The sequence below is a fragment of the Hyposmocoma kahamanoa genome, unplaced genomic scaffold (assembly GCF_003589595.1).
Source record: "Hyposmocoma kahamanoa isolate Upper Pololo Valley unplaced genomic scaffold, ASM358959v1 64, whole genome shotgun sequence".
NCBI classification, from domain to species: domain Eukaryota; kingdom Metazoa; phylum Arthropoda; class Insecta; order Lepidoptera; family Cosmopterigidae; genus Hyposmocoma; species Hyposmocoma kahamanoa.
This window is the reverse complement of record NW_020653852.1, coordinates 2,975,207-2,990,614: the sequence shown is the minus strand read 5'-3', so window position 1 is coordinate 2,990,614 and position 15,408 is coordinate 2,975,207. Positions and strand designations below refer to the sequence as shown.

General features: G+C 36.5%; 1 protein-coding gene across 1 annotated transcript in view; it reads left to right on the top strand.

The window, feature by feature from the left end:
- The window catches only part of LOC113230641 (peroxisomal leader peptide-processing protease), a 30,015-nt gene extending 19,413 nt beyond the window's left edge, over positions 1–10,602 (top strand). The window contains exons 4-10 of the mRNA XM_026464644.1: positions 1,637–1,764; positions 3,292–3,458; positions 5,035–5,141; positions 7,296–7,464; positions 7,962–8,103; positions 9,208–9,374; positions 10,136–10,602. Of these exons, the coding sequence (XP_026320429.1) occupies positions 1,637–1,764; positions 3,292–3,458; positions 5,035–5,141; positions 7,296–7,464; positions 7,962–8,103; positions 9,208–9,374; positions 10,136–10,221 (966 nt within the window). The 3' untranslated portion in view covers positions 10,222–10,602. The remainder of the gene's footprint in view (positions 1–1,636; positions 1,765–3,291; positions 3,459–5,034; positions 5,142–7,295; positions 7,465–7,961; positions 8,104–9,207; positions 9,375–10,135) is intronic.
- Positions 10,603–15,408: the final 4,806 nt, after the last annotated feature.

Sequence of the window (15,408 nt, the reverse complement as noted above, 5' to 3'; positions counted from 1 at the left end):
TTTTTTTCGTGGTTTTTGTATTAGACCCGTCGTCCATTTATTTGTAACTCAATGGGTAGAGCGTTGTCGATGAACTTCCCTTCATATTTTATCCAGGCTTAAGACTGGCTGCAAATTCTTACTTAATACATATGTCTAAGTGTTTTCTGGGTAGGTGTGCTTTTAAATTGCCCGTGCTTGATTTGTAGCTGTACAGCTCACCGCACAATAGACATTTTCCTTTTTTATTTATACTGTCTTTGGTAAAATAGTCCCACAACAAAATTGGCGCGAGACGCTATTATTTTTGGTAAAATTTCTATACAAATTATTTACAATATAATATACACACCACAATAATTTGAAATATTTACATTTTATAAAACCTCTTATGAATTTAATAACAAAACAATTTTATTTGTTTCAGAAACAAATTTTTTATATTTTATAATCGTATTTTATAATAAGACGCGACTTCACACACGTAACGGTCAACTGTCAAGGACAAGTCAATTGAACGAGATTGATTGTTATACTTACATGATATTATTAATAACTATTTCATGGTTAAGAGGGAGCAGAGGAAAAATTCTTAATCTTCGATTTGATTTTAGAGGGGTATATCCACTTTAAAGTTCAAAATAAAATATTGTATGAGTAACTACACGATATATTCAAGCATAGACATTAATCAGAAACATAAAACTATAAAGTTTCCTCGATAGATAAAAATCACGAAATGACCTCTAATTTTCACATTTTTTCGATTTATCCTCGAAATGCTACAGGTTATTAGGACAAAAATTAGATAATTAATTATATTTATGCATGTTCGACAACTGTCATTACGGATTTTTTTAAATCCGTTTAGTTTTAGAGTTATTCCCATTGACTTACAAATAAATGGTCTAATACAAAAACCACGAAAAAAATGTCCCAAGTCAACCTATTCGAAATTTAAATTGTAATGTCATCGCAGTATCGCGCTGTCAGTAGAACAAATGAAGACTAAAGCGGAGTGCGCGCTCTGTATACGATTTTAGCGCCTTACAAGTGCGGACACTTTTTAGCGCGGACCGACGTCCATATAATTGTAAGTCAATGGTTATTCCGCTAAAACGAATTTGGTACTCATAATGCGCAAAATTCAACATCTCCTGTCGCATGTCACTAGAACTTCAGGCATATATTTGTTTCACAAATTTGGGCGGAGTCAACGTCAAAACTTTTTTGGCATGCTCCCTCTTAATTGCACTTCAATTTAAAGATTATTATGCTATGGCCACACAGAGGCGGCCGCGGCCGACGCGCGACAGCCGCGCGTTTCGATGTGGCAGGGTTCATATGACTTCGTACATTATATCGTAGATATGAATTTTACCGGGCTTTATAATACTGTCAAATCGAAATCTACCCTTAGCTCGGACGCTCTGGATATGAAAAGTAACCCATATTTAAGGTCTGGTGAGTAACCAGTTACTCGGACGGAATAAATAGTTTGAAACCCAACGGAATAAATAGTTTCATTTGACAACTAAAACCCAAAAGCCGCTACTGTACCGATCGATAGCTAGTTTCAGAAACTGTTTACGTTCTGACATACAATTTACATAATTAATAAGTTTTACTAATTATAAAAATCCAACAAATCTTCTAGGTATTTTTAAACGCAGTAACAAGAGGGTCGGTGTGCGGTGTGGTGGGGAAGAGGCCATCCCTTCTGCTCACTGACGCTGCCACGGCGCTAGGATCCGAAGGGGGGCCGGTGTACACAGAAGGACCAACGTAAGTTACGTAACTTTTTTGCAGATGCAGATGAACCACTTAGGCTGCTTTTCCACTGGAGATGTGCGAGGTAGCTAGCCGGTGTGCGAGGAAAAAATCCACCACTAGGATTACTTCATTTCCCTAGTCTCGCTTAGCACAGCTCTGACAGAAAAGAGCTAGCGGAGCTAAGTATTTGTACATGCTATATACTATAATAGCGAGAAATGTGTGCAAGAGAGATGTGTGCGGGGGATGCGACGAGGAATGTGTACGAAGCGGTGTAAGAAACTAGAGCTACTGAAAGTATGATACTCACCCCACCACCCCGTACCCCGCCCGCGCGTAACTGAAAAGAGTACGTAACACATCCTCGCACAGTTTTGGTGGAAAACATCTCACCGTTTCACAGCGCCACTACACATCCGCACACCTCTGGTGGAACGGCAGCCTAAGAGTGGTTAGACACGGTGACTCTTCGCTAATCGCGTTTGCATCGTTGCTTAAAATCACACGCGTGTGTAAAGGTAGACGCTTAGCAACAGCATCGCTGCTCAAAGTCGTCGTGTGTAACCGCCCTTATTGGGACATAGTCATCATCCCCCGTGGACATTTGAAACATTAGAAGAGCTGCCTACCCTTTGCCTGCCCCGTTTTTTGACACTCCTTTCGTGCACCCCATAAGAAAAATAACTTGATAACTATTTTTTTATGTTTAAAATTTAATTTAATCAATATTAAACTGTTACAATTTTTAAATTACACAAAATTAAAAAAAACCTACTAAGTCGATATTAAAAGATATCAATTTACTTGCTGACCCTGTTCTTCTTATTCTATTTATTCAAAATTATAAACGTTACTATTTTATAATTTCACTTTGTTTTTAGTCTGCTAAATGTGCCGGTGAGTGTATAAACATTTATGAATCCCATGTTTCATTTCATTATTAAACAGAGTTGGGCAGGCGCTCGGGTTTTATATAACCGAGGGCAAAAACTCTTCACAACTAAATATTTGTAAATCGTGTTTTATTCAAATATAATCATGTTATTAAAAAACTGTTTATTGCTTGGTTACAGCAATAAACAATAAGGCAAAATAGCTGTTCTATTGAATCGTAGTTGATTAATGAATCGATACAAAAACTAGTTATTTTATATATACACTTGAATGGATTTTCATGAAAATCGATTCGTAATGTGCATCTCTAGTAGTAAATAAGAGTAACAGGATTTCCAGGTGGGTATTGTGTGAAGTTGCCTCATTTTCGTCTAAAAAAAATATTTAATAAGTAATAAATTTGTAATAAGTAGGATATTATATCAAATTCCTTATACGCCGTTTTTGCCCACGATTTTGGGTGGAAATGGGTAAAACCCGGCTGCTTTACGTAAAAACCCGGGCGGGTTGATTGAGTTTTAACCCACTGCCCATCTGTGTTATGTAATTTTCGATGGAACCTAGAAACAAATTGTCTAAAACACCCATTTTTTTTTCATTATTATCGATGAATAATTCGTTTGCACATTCCGGTTCTGAACGCAGGAAGGAGCTCATAGGGACAGTCGTATGCAGCGTGTCGTGGTGGCGTGGTGAATGGGTGGGGCTGACTCTAATGGCACCGCTTGTGTCCGTACTATCTGCGAAGCTACGAGTAGCACCTCCACGCATTCAGAAGTCGTTGACCACCGGACCACATCGAGATTTACTAGGTAAGTTATATCTTAATTAAATTTTTATTGAATTGATAGTCAATTATTTTTTGTGAAATTACTCCACTAGTTTGTTATAATTATTAATACAAAGATCGAACACTCAGAAAAGATTCCTTCGATCCGGTCGGATTCGAACCGACGTCTCCTTGCATACCGTGCCAGACGCTATACCAACTAAGCCACGGAACGAACCAACGGACCTCACGAATTTTTCTATGTGCTTGAGTCGTGTCTTTGTATTTGGTTTTTCAACGACTTTTTAGTCGTAGCGCCATCTATGAGAAATCTATGAAAGATTTATCACCCAGTTAGTACCTTTACAGCTACCAGTCCTGGCGAGAGATGTCGCTATTCACCGTATTAATTAATTTTTTATTGAATTGATATTCAATTCTTTTTTGTGAAATTACTCCACTAGTTTGTTATAATTATTAATACAAAGATGGAACACTCAGAAAAAATTCCTTCGATCAAGTTATATCTTGTCAAGAAGATATCCATAATAATATTAATCTTAGAACTGAGTCCAAACCATCACGTTTTCGTTTAACTAATGGGTAAATGATTATTTTACGGGGAACTGTATACGTTTTTACAATAAGATTCCGGAGTATATATTAAGATTCTTCATCATCACCATTCAGCCATATGACGCCCACTGCTAGGCCTCCCCAACGATCTCCACGACGATCGGTCCTGCGCTGCCCCAATGGCCATCGGTTCTCCTAGCTATGTGCCCCGCCCACTGCCACTTCAGCTGAGCAATTCTTCGAGCTATGTCGGTTACCTTAGTCCTCCTACGCATTTCCTTATTTTTGATTCTATCACGTAGAGAAATACCGAGCATCGCTGTCTCCATTGCCCGCTAAGTGACCTTGAGCCTTCTTATGAGGCCGATGGTGAGGGACCACGTTTCTGATCCGTATATTAAGATTATCATTTCAGATTTAAAACTTGCATTAAAAGTGTAATAGTTGAAAAGTCATATTACAAAATTGAAGAGTATTTGTTAGATAAAGATGTATAGAAAGACAACATGAGTCTAGATTCCACAGAATTATGATTCAAAGTGTAGGTATTCCATAGCATTTATTTGAAAAGAGCAATCTCTAGAGTTTCTTGCTCGTTAGTCTCAGGGAGGTCAGCGTAGTGAACGGGCAGTAGCTTAAAAAAAGACGTTTTCAAGCATTGACTTACAATTATATGGACGTCGGATCCGCGCTAAAAAGTGTCCGAACTTATAGGGCGTTAAAATCGTATACAGAGCATCATTCACGCTTTAGTCTTCGTTTGTTCGACTGACAGCGAAGCAAGCAAAATTAGACAGTACTGCGATGACATTACAATTTAAATTCAACGTTTTAGCTTTTTCATATTTCTTTACATGTCTTTTAAAGGGTTGATTTGGGACATTTTTTTCATGGTTTTTGTATTAGACCCGTCGTCCATTTATTTGTAAGTCAATGTTTTCAAGTGTAAAAATTTTACCTATGGATTAATATTTATATGGTCCGTGGTTTATCTCATCACTTGATAGTCATAAAAAAAAAATGTGGATGTAATAATGTTACAGATCAAATAGACTCAACAACGGTGCTGGTCCGATGTGGTGTGGCGTGGGGAGCTGGACTTTACCTCGGTGGAGGATACGTGGTCACTTGCGCACACGTTGTACGAAATGTAAGCGAAATCTATGTATACTCAAATTTGAAGCATAATTAGTTTTTCTGTTTACACTGGTTGTTAATTGACAGTAGTAAAATAATAATATAGTTTCATTGTGCCCGGACAAATCGACCCCTCCTACATAAAGTATCGTATATGTCGAAATTGCCAAGTTTACATGGGAGCGTTTTAAAGTTTTGAATTCACATAAATCGATCCGCCCTACGTAAAGTATCGTATGTCGAAGTTGCCAAGTTTTGCAGGGGCGCCTTTTAAAGTTCTGAATTCTCTGAAATAAGCACAACACGTGCTTTTAGTATTTGTCAGTTTTATTCGGCAAAGTCGTTACTCACATAGAGTATTATAAAATCCTAGATTTCGGTTAGATGATGTGTGATCATCTATTAGATCTATTAGATAATCACTCTATGTGAATAACGAGCTTTGCCGAATAAAACGGAAAACTTTAAAAGGCTCCCCTATAAACTTGGCAATTTCGACTTACGATACTTTACGTAGGAGCGGTCGAAATAAGCTAAAATAAATTGTAAAATGATAAAATAAATTGTGGTTGTTCATCTAACTGATATCTAGGATATTCTAATAGTCCATGTGAGTGACGAGCTTTGCGAATAAAACTGAGAAATGCTAAAGTCACGTGTTATGCTCGTTTCAGTCAAATCAAAACTTTACAACGCTCCCCTGTAAACTTGGCAATTTCGACATACGACACTTTACGTAGTACAGGTCGAAATAAGCAGTCAAATTTTTGTCATTATAACATATTGCATGAAACAACTTTTTTAATACAGTTATTCAAAACGTGGTATTTTTCATACTACAAATAGTGTCGAAAGTTGGATTTTTCGCACTAGTGCTTTTTACTTTTCTATTTTGTTTTATTTACTGTTGTTTCAAGTCTTAAACATAAATCATTTCAAGTATAAAACATATTTCATTTCAAGTCTTAAATTAAAATTACTTGTCTCGAGGCTCGAAGGCTCGAGACTCGTGAATAATTTCTAACTTTCGCACTTGTATCGCACAACTCAAAAACGCAACTCACAACTCACAAAATTACGCTCATCTTACCTCACACTTAGTGTGAATTTTAATGGATCCATTGAAAATAGTATGCAATAATGAAGCATTAGAAGATGTTCTTAAAAGAAAAAGAAGCTGGGTACATCCACACAATATGAAACGATTAAAGTGTGAGCAGTTTCATATATTATATACAATTTTATGTGAACATCCAGATCAATTTGTTAAGTACTCCCACATGCCAATAAATGTTTATCAAGAACTATGTCCAAACTCGGTGATAAATTTTCCCGTATCGAATATTTTCGCAAGAAACGTGTATACACAAGCGCATCCTATACGAAAGTGACCCCTTCCCTCACCCCTATCTCCACCCACGTCAGCCCGACAGCTAGTGGTACAAGCTCTTAATTTTGATTATAGTGACACTCACTACCTACCCTGAGGGCATATGAGAAGGGCACTATACCTTATAAGTTCAGGTTCTGACCCCAGATCAGCCAGTGTACATAATTGTCACTGACCTCTGTAACTTGACTTGATCTGGTACTTCGAGAGGTTAGTACCTCGGGTGGGCGGCCCCAGGTGCACGTACAGTACCCTCTCTATTTTCCAGATAGGTACCGGAGCTGTAGGCACGCTCACTTCCCGTTGCGGTTGTAGTAGTACCAACGCCTGCCCTTTTTATTATGGCAATAAAGCACTAAAAACTTTTGCTTCTTTAATTTAATCAGGCACTTCTTCGTAAAATTTTCAATCGGTTATATTTTTTAACTCATGTAGATAAGAAGCGTATACCTTAATTCGTGAAGCCAGCAAATGGATAGCAATTGTTGGTAATACATACTTCTGGAAAATCTGCTCCCTTCACGCTGAACAAAGTGGCGACCAGCCATCCTGACGTCAGAATGGCTGGTCAATTATTTTTTTTATTTCTCAGACTATATCAAAGGTAGCAATTATTTAGAAAAGATAGCAAATAGGTAGCAATTCTTGAATATACACTCAGTGCCAGATGCGACAGGCGACCAGCCATCCTGACAGTCACGACTTTGCCTGCTTGTCATGACACTGCATACGTGCAAATGTTTTTTTATCTTAAATCATAATTCTGTTAAATTTCAGTACGGCAGCTACAAAGTGTCCATCTACTGCCAAGGAGTGAAGGAAACAGCAATAGTACGATACAAGACGGCAGACGACAAAGCATTTGACTTGGCATTATTGTATACGAATCCTCAGAACTGGAAACAGTTCACTCCGGCCGTGTTCGCCGTAGATTCTGCTGAGAAAGGTAATGAACAACATTTACGAATCTGTAGGTAAAAAACCTTAAGTCAGGGCTCCGTCACTCGCTCCAGGTTACGATAAGGGAACGGGAAGCAACGTCGCCTGATCTACCAATCGCGCGCTCGATATGACCTTAGACTATTTTTTTCCATCCTCTATATAGGATACGACAGTACCCCGCCCCGTCGCTACCCGCCCCCACCACCAAATAGATCTAAAATGCGTTTCTTTCTGCGCATCTATGGTCATTGTTAAAAATTTTTGCAAGTGCCAACGCCGTGCAAGACAATGACATTTGGATCAAATTTGTTTACCGCAATTAAATAAAAAATAGGAATTTACGAATTTTTTTTTTTTATTTATTTTTTTAGTGATTTGGGTCCAGTTTCGGATATAGAATGACCTCAGTAAATATGGCGAGCATACAAATCAACACGCTGTATATAAAGTGCAGATTTACCTTTCTTACAAATTACGTGAATAGATTTTTATTAATTGTAGGAGAGTCAGTACTGGCGGCAGGGTATCCATACTTCAACGAAAATAACCTGGAAGACCTGAAACCAACTGTTACCACGGGACACATCAACAACGCGTCGCCTTCTATGATACAGACCTCGTGCTGCGTGCAATCAGGGTTCAGGTGATTTCTTTTTAACTTATATTCTGGGTTTACTTATACCGTTTCTGTATCAGGCTTCAGTAAAAGAAATTAAGTTTCACTGAAAAGTACCTGCATCTACCCAACACCTAAACCACGACCAAAAATTATCTAAAAATGCATATTCTAATTCCTCAACTTAGTAATTCTTATTCTTCTGGTGGGACTTTTTTTATAATATCAAGTGACGGGACGAACAAGTCGTGCACCTGATGTTAAGCTACACGCCTGTCTATTATAGTTGCACCGCCAAACAGAGCTTTAAGTCGCAAAGATCTAAGGGACACTACCACTGCGCCTGTCACCTTGAGACATAAGTTAACAAATCCCATGTGCCTGTAATTGCACTAATTGCATGCACGTTGAATAAGTACATATACTGTTAACTGTTTTTTTGTTTGTTTTTTATTATTTTTTTTATATATATTTTATTTTTAATATTATTAATGTAAGTGTTTTTTAATCATATTATAGTCGTAGTTTTTATACTTACATACCATGGCAATTGTATTTTTTATACTGTTGATTTTTACCTCTTGGTTGTACTGTATTTACGTAGTGATATCCAGTGAGTGGAGAAACACTGAATCGCAAAATTGAAGCTTTTGCTTGGTTTGGGATTCGGGAGTTTTAAACGTTTTATGTAAGTAGCACGTAAAGTCATAGATATAAGTTTTTTTAAGTAACGTACCTACTGTACTTTTTTTTAATGTTACTGTATGTGTATATGAATGAAATAAATATTATTATTTCATTTGTAATAAGATATAAATTTCAATGATCTGAGACGCAGAGAGAATTGCGTAGCCATGCTCCGAGTCGGTCTCAAGGGTATTGCAATTTATACCTTATTTAATTGAAATAGCATTAAAAAAATCCGAACACTAATGACTAACTTTATTTATAAGTTATTTAAATGTACACATTTGCCATTAGACCGTTCAAGTGTGCAGCATACTTGGAGTACTCGTACCGACGGCGGTACACTCAGCGGTAGGCACTAGACGCGTGATCTTAAGCGGGTGACGTCGCCCGGCCACGAGAGTCAAAACCTTGTTCACATATCTAATATTATGTTTCTTTCAGCGGCGGACCAATATTCCGAATATCGAAGAGAAAAACGCATGTGGAAGTTCTGGGCATCATAGTAAGCAACGCTAAAACCGAGACTGGCGCGTGCTACCCGTACATCAACATGGCTGTACCCACGCGAGCGTTCATACATTTATTGCAGGATTACATACAGGACAAAGGTGAGGACTATTTTGTTTAATAATATTGTTTATTAGAGATTATCGCCACATAATTATAGTCCTTAAAAAGACAAGAGCCAAAAGGGTCATTGCGCAAAAGTGCGCGCCCACTTGCGAGCAGCCAATGATTGCAGTCGATAAATATTCTATCGACTATCGACTGAATGTTGGTTACGCTCATGAAATAAAAAGCGGAACTTGTTTCATTTCATTCATTATCGGCCCATTATATGTCTAACTGCTGGGCACAGGTTAATTTGAATTATTAATTCTTGAAAATTCATTAAAACACACTAAATTTAAAAGTATGTCTATAAAAAAGTGTGTGGCATATTTAAAGTTTTTCATTATTGTTTCTTATACCTAATAAAATCCATCTGTTGTTAAAATAGATAAACTGTCAAAATAAGAATAAAGATCAAAGAATACTGATTACAGTAGAACGTCGTTATTTTACATTAACAATTCAGACATTTTAGAGAAAATTGTACTTACTTTCACAATCTATCGATAAAGTTGTCGACTACAACTACATGACTATTTAAAATTTTACAAAAACTAGCAACCCTGCAATTGTCATTTTACTCTATCTCTAATGTTGGGTAATTTTCCGAAAAATTTCAAATAGTGGAAATTTTTCCGGTAAAAAGAATATTTTATATTATACTTTAATACCGAACGCTTGGACAAACTCAGTAGTTTCATTTCTACTAAACAATTTTTAACAAAGTAGAAATTTAAAAGTAAATATTTCTTTCCAGATGGCACGAAGTTGAAAATTATTGAAAATGACAAAGAAATGATCCAATCACAGTGGAGACTGATGCCCTATAGATCCAAGATATGAAAAACCTTTACGAGTAGGGCGTATAAAATATTCATATAGTGTAGCCGCCAGACCTAGAAGAGGATGTAAAGAATCTCGACGAGCTAGTGGAATCGAAGACAATTTATAGTTTACTCTAGTATTTTGGCAATAGGTAGCCAGTTTACTTCTTTTGGAAGGCCACATTAAAAGGGAACGTTGTTTTTGACCTTTGTTAGTTGATACAAAAAATTCGTTAAGTACTAGGTAGCAAGGACCTATAACTAAAGAGGTCTGTTATTCACGATACAAGACAGCGTAGTCGGGTATTTAGTACCCTTTGGTACTCCAGATGTAGTGACGAGTACCAAATAGCAATTTTTGTAACTACAAGTACCGGCGGCACGCTATGATGGCCAAATATACCCAAATATATTTTTAGTGGTGGTTTGTGACTGTAGTTGCGCGTGTCTTATTTATTTTATTAATTTTATGCGGAAGGAGGGCGGGAAAATTAACTGCATGAAAAAAAATATATATTCATCACAAGCGCAGGTAAGTTGTACGATTTAACCTTCGCTGGGTTCGCGGAGTAGCAAATTAATTTACTTTCATTTTTGTTTGTCAGCACAGCAAGTGTCGTAGCTAATTGCTGTACATTGTTGTCAATAATAGTGACGTGCAGTCATTGACTTACAAATAAATGGACGACGGGTCTAATACAAAAACCACGAAAAAAATGTCCCAAGTCAACCTATTTAAACGTAGTGACATGTAAAGGAATATGAAAAAGCTAAAACGTTGAATTTAAATTGTAATGTCATCGCAGTAATTTTGCTTGCTTCGCTGTCAGTCAAACAAACGAAGACTAAAGCGTGAATGACGCTCTATATACGATTTTAACGCCCTATAAGTTCTGACACTTTTTAGCGTGGACCCGACGTCCATATAATGGTAAGTCAATGCGTGCAGTAATATTTATGGAATGTATAATTTTACGACACAACTTGGCATTTGTTTTTCGATATTCGAAATTTATAAAAATTAAATATAACAGGTATACTAAGTTTCATTGCAGTATTCGGTTCATTGAAATATATTATAAACATTTTTATTTTCGTTTTATTAAAATTTTTAATCGGCTACCCCTACTCGCATTTCATTACTTATTCATTATTATTTCATTATTTCCTACTCGCATTACATTTTTCTTGTCATATTTAAGAATAATAGAAATAATGCTAAATCATCTAAAAATATTTAAAAAATTATTCTGTTCAATATTCGACCTAATTGTACCTAGTAAAGTTTTGCAAAATTGTCTCAAGTCGTATGCACCACGCATGGGCAGTGACCCCGCCACCCGCTTCACCGAGCAATACGTAATCTTTCTCGATCGCTTATTTACCTATTTTTTTAATTATGGTTATGTACTAGTATTGTTATAATTTACATTAATTAGAAAAGTTGGTTGAAAAAAGTTTTTTTGTAACTTAGATTTGGTACTTATACCAACTTTAGGTTACATGAAAGTATTGCTAGAAGTATCTAGCTCCACCGCTGGTGGCTGGCTGCATACCGGAGCCACTATCAGCTATGCAGAGATTCGCACGTGAGTTTCGTTTCAACATTAGACTCCACAACTTTGAAAGCAGAAACTTCGACACTCGTATTCTCCGCGTAAACTAAACGTTTCACATCATGCCATAAGAACTGACACGCACTTGTACTTGATGGATTACCATGCAGGTTCTGGTGAACCTGGTAGCGGTTCTTTTTTGCACTACTAACTCTTCTTCTTCTTTTAAATGTTATGGCTCCATCGAAATAATCAATGATTTTGCCAATGTCAAGTAAAAATAACTATGTACGGTAGTTTAATATTATTATAAAAATTATACAAAAAAATGGCGATTTCGCCAATGTCCTGTGAGAAATAAATGTTTACATACCAAATCACATGGCATTTCGTGACAGACTAGAATAGAATGTATGCGGGATGTCAGCGTGACGTAGACGCAGTACGAAAAGCAAGGTTGACTGATCTACTACTCGTCGCTACTACCTTGGAGTTCAAGTTTATCGTTTCAATCAGTCTGACACGACGGATCGTGAAGACGAATCGTCCCTTATATGGCGGCCATAAGGAAACAGCAAAATCTTTTTCTTCTGCATAACATTAAAACCCCTTACACTCTAAGGTTCCCAAAGTGAACCACGCCGCCCCCAGTGGGCGCTAAAGAGTACTAAGTCTAAAGAGTCCTAGTGGGACGGTAGGTGCCTCGAAAGCAATAATTGGGGACGTCGATGCTCTCTAGGAAGTGCTACCGCATTTGAAAAAAAAAACCTGTATTATCTATATAAACTACACTATAATTTTTTTTTCTTGTGACTTTTTGCGTTGCCTATGGTAATATAAAAATATGTGTTTTTAATTATTTTTTCTAGTGGTGGTTGAAAACTTATGCCTTAGAGGATGAAAAAAAAAATTAGAACCCAGAAAAAAAAAATTTCAACAGCTGTCATTGTCTCTCCGTCTACGTCTATGACATTGTAATTTCCTTTTTTCCATCCTCTAAACCCAAGAAGATGGAAAAAATAAAGATAGAAATATTGTGCCTGTCAAAATGTGACTCTTGGAGACCGTTGCATGGTCAACATAAAAATATATCACAAAAATTGTTGTTTATACGAAGACTGAAGAAACAAAGAAAAATTCCATCGATCGGACCGGACTAGAGCCAGTGTCTGCATACCTTACCGGGGCTACTGCTCTTCTAAATGACCTTTGTATCAATAATAATTACAAGCTAGTGTAGCATTTTTACAAAAATATATGAATATCAAGAAAAATATTATGATATTTATTACAAATAAATATGTGAGAAAAATAGATACATTTTATTTATTCAAACAAAAAAAAACTTTTATTCCCATAGGTAAAATAAATTTACTGCTCATTCACTGTGCCGACTTCCTTTTCTTTCATTTTATTCTTTTCAAATAAGCTTAAATGCTTTGAAATATACTGTGTATCAAATTTGTGTGGAATCTAGAGCCATGTCATATTTCCCATACCTCTTTATCTAACACATACCTAGTCTTCAAAGTAAAAGTAATACGACTTATCAATTAAAACACATTTAAAGTAAGTTTTAAACTTAGCAGGGTTGCCAGTTTTCGTAAAATTTTAAATAGTCATGTGGTTGTTTTCGACAGTTTTATCGATAGATTGTGAAACTAGGTAAATTTTTTGCCAAATGAAACATGTCTGTATTGTGAATGTTACGACGTTCTAATGATTACTTTGATCTTTTTTCTTATTTTCAAAGTTGGTCTATTATTATCAAAATCAATTTTTTGTCATACACATTTTATTAACGACAGACGGATTTTATTAGGTATCTGAAACAAAAATGAAAAACTTTAAATACGTCACATATTTTTTTAATAGACATACTTTTAAATTTAGTGTATGTTTCAATGAATTTAAAACAAATAATAATTTAAATGGACCAGTGCCCGACAGTTAGACGTATAATGGGCCGATATGAATAAAATAAGTTCTCTTTATTGAGCGTAACCAACGTTCAGTCGATAGTCGATAGAATATTTATCAACTGCAATCACTAGCTGTTCGCAAGCGGGCATCACTTTTGCACAATGAACTGTCATTTTACTCCGTCTTCAAAAAAGACAGACTATAGCTACCCACAGCACAGGGGATTCTAGTTTGGGAGCTAGGCACATCTCTGTATCTATTTTTCTATACTTTGCAATAAAGTTTTTTTTAAGGTAAGCAGGGACTGTAGACGTGCACATGACGTACCCTTTCTGCTTCCTCTATTAGATCTTTTTATATACGCTCATTTATTTTAGTTACTTTTGGCAAGGCCTTTTTCTCCATCTTCAAAAAAGACAAAATGATAATATTACGAAAAGTACGTAATTTCAATTTGATTTAGTGGTACAGGTGAGGACACTTTAGCCCTCTCTAGTGTCTAAACAAGCGTAGAGACCCGCCGTCAGAGCAACGAGAACCTACAGTTGAGATATAAGTTGACAAGTCCCAAGTGCTTGTAATTTCACCAGCACCCTTACCCTCCAAAACCGAAACATAGTAATGCGGCGGCAGATATAAGATGGCAGTACTTTCCTAGACGAACTCTTTCACAAGAAGGTCTACTGCTACTAAAAAGCACTCTCCTAAAGAGTTTGCAAATATAGCGTTTTTAAATTAAGAGGCTGTACTACCTCAAATGGCTTTGGTTGATTTCGCATAGCAGTGACAATGTTGAATCCAATCACTTTGGAAAAAATACATTGTCAAATTGAGTACTATACGCATTGACTTACAAATAAATGGACGACGGGTCTAATACAAAAACCACGAAAAAAATGTCCCAAGTCAACCTATTTAAACGTAGTGACACATTGACTTACAAATAAATGGACGACGGGTCTAATACAAAAACCACGAAAAAAATGTCCCAAGTCAACCTATTCGAAATTTAAATTGTAATGTCACCGCAGTATCGCGCTGTCAGTCGAACAAATGAATACTAAAGCGGAGTTTAGCGCTCTGTATACGATTTTAGCGCCTTACAAGTGCGGACACTTTTTAGCGCGGACCCGACGTCCATATAATTGTAAGTCAATGTAGTGACATGTAAAGGAATATGAAAAGCTAAAACGTTAAATTTAAATTGTAATGTCATCGCAGTACTGTCTAATTTTGCTTGCTTCGCTGTCAGTCGAACAAACGAAGATTAAAGCGTGAATGACGCTCTGTATACGATTTTAAAGCCCTATAAGTTCGGCCACTTTTTAGCGCGGACCCGACGTCCATATAATTGTAATGACTATACGACATACATTTTTCAAATGGTTTTATTTTCGTTTGTAAACATATATTCTGAAATAAACCTGCGCACCTAGCGCTCCACCTACGTAAAATGGACCGTATTAGTACGGGAAAACTTTGAATTCGAGCTAAGACAGTGTAGACTCTTAATGATGTGATATTATTTTACTACAGTAAATATATTTCAATGAAAACCCTCAAACGTCTTCTTTATTGCGATTTTTGTGCTAACAGTACTCAGCGGGCGATGGCGGGGTGACATTGAACGATGCGGGAGGGGAAATGACATCCATAGATATTTTCGAGAGTAAAAGGTCGAACTTTCAAAGGTGAAGTGAAAAATAATATTTTAAATTATTTTATCC